Source organism: Procambarus clarkii, chromosome 56 (assembly GCF_040958095.1).
Source record: "Procambarus clarkii isolate CNS0578487 chromosome 56, FALCON_Pclarkii_2.0, whole genome shotgun sequence".
In the NCBI taxonomy this organism is placed as follows: domain Eukaryota; kingdom Metazoa; phylum Arthropoda; class Malacostraca; order Decapoda; family Cambaridae; genus Procambarus; species Procambarus clarkii.
Window position 1 is genome coordinate 15792032 of NC_091205.1, and position 3650 is coordinate 15795681.

Consider the following 3650-nt stretch of genomic DNA (forward strand, 5'->3'; position numbering starts at 1 on the left):
CTCTTAGATCCAGTATTTTTTTTTAATCTCACTCCATCTACGTTGGGATCTTCAATTTTCAGGAACATGTTCCCTTTCACTTTGTACATTACTTTGTTCTTTGTCCTTCCCCTAATGATTCTGTTCGGTTGTTTTATGCATCATTTTATTAGTTTCCAGTACCTATCACCTTGGAGGAAAAAAATAACGTTTTTCTTTTTCATTTCTATTTCAATTTAGAAGTTTTACTTCATCGAGGATTAGTTTCAGCTTTTCTGTCTTCCTTTGAGATGTCTCGTCTTAATGACCAACGTTTCCCATCCTCATCATTCTTCAGTTTCCTGGCATTCCTAAGCACTTCCGTAATTTGTTTCGCTTCATTAAATGTTACCCTTAAGGGGCGATTCTTGTCTTTTTCATATCTGCCTATCCTTCTAAAATCAATGACATTTTCCTTTGGCATGAGGCTTTCTTCTAAGCCTACTATTTTCTCAATGGTTTTTTCCTCTTCTGCTGCTCCTCTCTCTATCCTAGATAGCATTTCCTTTTCTAAACACCCAAACATTATTATTAACTTACTTCTATCTACATTGCTTTGTATTAATTTACTGTTGGTAACCAGTTCTTTCCTATTTGCTTCTCCAATGTCTGCTTCTTGTTGATTATTTCTGTTTTTTGGGCTTCCAAACCCACTTCCTTGATAGTTTCTCTTATACAACTTGCGCTTATGTTTCTTTTATTTCCTCTTTGCGCTTCCTCTTTTTTTACATCCTCTTTCCTCTTTTCTACATTTCCTCTTCCTACATCCGGTTCGAAGGAAATAATTTAACGGGGGTGAGAATAGCTTGAGCTACCTCATCCCTTTGTGTGTATTTTACCTCAATGAACTTATTTCAATTTTCTTTACGCTTTTCCAGTTCCTTATTAATCTCCTCCACTTGAACTGTCAATGAAGTTTTTCTCAGCATAGCCTTGACTAACCTCATGTTAGCACCAGCGTGTTGGGGTTACAAAAACAAAAAAAAACTACCCCAAAACAAGAGAAACAAAAAACAAGAAAGAACAAGAAACAAAATACCAAAGCAGAAGAAAACAATTGAAAACCAACAAACATACCAATAGAAATAAAGAAAACCAAACAAAATAAACAAATGTCAAAAGAAGTTATTTCGAACAAAGAGAGTGTTTGTGTGCGTGTATTTATTATTTTTGTTGTTTGCAGACTCGAGCTATTAGCTCTTGGACCCCGCCTTTCTAACTAATCTATTTTTTCCTCCATTATATCTACTACATATAATTCTCTCTAACACACGCACACACACATACATATTCCCAGGAAACAGCCAGTAGCAGCTGTCTAACTTCCAGGTACCTATTTACTGCTAGGTGAGCACCAGGATAAAAGAAAATCTGCCTATTTGTTTCCGCCTCCGCTGGGAATCGAACCCGGGCCATTAGGACTACGACCCCCAAGCGCTGTCCACTCAGCCACGAAGCCCCCCCACGAGACCTGCGTGCGTGTGTGTGTGTGTGTGTGTGTGTGTGTGTGTGTGTGTGTGTGTGTGTGTGTGTGTGTGTGTGTGTGTGTGTGTGCGTGTGTGCGTGCGTGTAATTACCTAAGTGTAGTTACAGGATGAGAGCTACGCTCGTGGTGTCCCGTCTTCCCAGCACTCTTTGTCATACAACGCTTTGAAACTACTGTGTGTGTGTGTGTGTGTGTGTGTGTGTGTGTGTGTGTGTGTGTGTGTGTGTGTGTGTGTGTGTGTGTGTGTGTGTGTGTGCTCGCGCGCGCGTGGTTACGCATGTTTGCACAGTAATGAAGTGCCTTGGTTGGCATTGCCTCATTTGCATAGTGTTGATCTAGTGCAGGTTGTGTTCAGACCGTCTTGTTAGCGCTGTGTTCAGCAGTGGTCTGGCACTTACCATTACTGTTGGCACTGTGTTCACGCTGTGCTGGCATTGTTGCCACTTCGATGGCACTATGGTGGCACTGTGGTGGAGGGACTTCAGGTCACAGCTGTACTCCTTCAATCACTACTATATAGTGACCATTACCTCTTCCCCTCTCGTCTCTTACCCTCTCTCCATTTCCCATTCTATCACCCCTTTCCCTTCATTTTTTTCTTCCCCTCTTCCATGTTGCCCCATACCTTCCCTCCCTCTCCTCCCGCCTCCGTCCCGTCATCACGCAGACGGTAATGAGAAGGAAGAGGAGGCCGGGCGGCAGACAAGTTAGGTTTGAGTTGGAACAAGAGGCAGAAAAGTGCGGCCAAGTTTTGAACAGCTTCGGGGGCTTCAAGTTGGCTCGGAGCCTTTGATCGAGCTCCGGCCAGACTCCCCCATTACAATCACGCCGTCTGAGGGAAGGAAGAAGAGGGGTTTATGGAAGACGAGGAGGAGGAGCAGGAAAAGGTAGTGAGGATAGAGAGGGAGACCAAAAGCGAGCCGCAACTGCCCACCAAAGAACCTTTAAGGGGGGGGGGGGAGGGTTCGGGAGGTTCGGGGGAGTCTTCATAATCAAAGGATTCAGAGTTTGAGAAAAGGTTAAAAAAAATTGTTTTGAAGAGTGTCCTCGCTCCGGGCGTTTTGGAAAAATGGTTCGATCAGACAGTCCGAGATGAGGAAATGGTCCGCATCCTCTTAGGATGAGGTAACAGTCGTCATTTGACAAAGATATGAGGCAGTGGTCTAACACATTCCGTATCTTGCTGGGTTGGGGTGACCTCTCGAGGACCTAGCTGGACCCCCGGGGTCTTCCCAGACTTCAGGACCTGGACCTCCGGGGTCTTCCCAGACCTCTCGTGTACCTGGACCTCCGGGGTCTTCCCAGACCTCTCGTGTACCTGGACCCCCGGGGTCTTCCCAGACCTCTCGTGTACCTGGACCCCTGGGGTCTTCCCAGACCTGAGGACCTGGACCCCCGGGGTCTTCCCAGACCTCTCGAGGACCTGGACCCCCGGGGTCTTCCCAGATCTCTCGTGTACCTGGACCCCCGGGGTCTTCCCAGACCTCTCGTGTACCTGGACCCCCGGGGTCTTCCCAGACCTCTCGTGTACCTGGACCCCCGGGGTCTTCCTAGACCTCTCGTGTACCTGGACCCCTGGGGTCTTTCCAGACCTGAGGACCTGGTTCCCCGGGGTCTTCCTAGACCTTCTGAGGACCTGGACCCCCGGGGTCTTCCCAGACCTGAGGACCTGGATTCCCGGGGTCTTCCCAGACCTCCTGAGGACCTGGACCTCCGAGGTCTTCCCAGACCTCTCGAGGACGTGGGGTCCCCCTTGTGATCTTCCAAAATCTCTGGGGATTCGAGCCGAGAGGGATTCTCCAAGCCCTTAGAGACCTCTGATACCCTGCATCGTTCCCCGGTGGCTCCTCTTAACATCATGCCAAATTCCGTTCAGCCGTGTTCGAATTAATTCCGGACAAACACACAAGCACACGTTCGAATTGATATAGATATTATCTTCCGTGTTGTTTGCTCTTGTGATGGTGTCTCTTTTTATCACTTTCATCAACAAGCTGCCGAGCCAGAAACAGCAGAGTCTTCAAACGTTGTTTCATTAAAATATTTTAGACATTAAAAGAGCTTATTGCAGTCCAATATTATTAGTTCGCACTTTGCTGGTTGCGTCTGGGATGTCCCGCGCTAGTCCCATCTCCGTCCTACCCCC

General features: G+C 47.1%; 1 protein-coding gene across 1 annotated transcript; it reads left to right on the forward strand.

Annotated features, from left to right (window-relative positions):
* Window positions 1–2177: 2177 nt before the first annotated feature.
* Window positions 2178–3263, forward strand: LOC138353174 (myosin light chain kinase, smooth muscle-like). Its single transcript, XM_069306043.1, has 2 exons — window positions 2178–2278; window positions 2741–3263. The coding sequence occupies exons 1-2, from the start codon at window positions 2178–2180 to the stop codon at window positions 3261–3263; spliced, it is 624 nt and encodes a 207-aa protein (XP_069162144.1).
* Window positions 3264–3650: the final 387 nt, after the last annotated feature.

Bases quoted from the DNA above. Each gene is read 5' to 3' on its own strand.
- LOC138353174 (XM_069306043.1), top strand. From the start codon at position 2,178: ATGAGAAGGAAGAGGAGGCCGGGCGGCAGACAAGTTAGGTTTGAGTTG. The intron at 2,279-2,740 runs GTTGGCTCGGAG...GGGTCTTCCCAG, and splicing joins AACAGCTTCGGGGGCTTCAA to ACTTCAGGACCTGGACCTCC.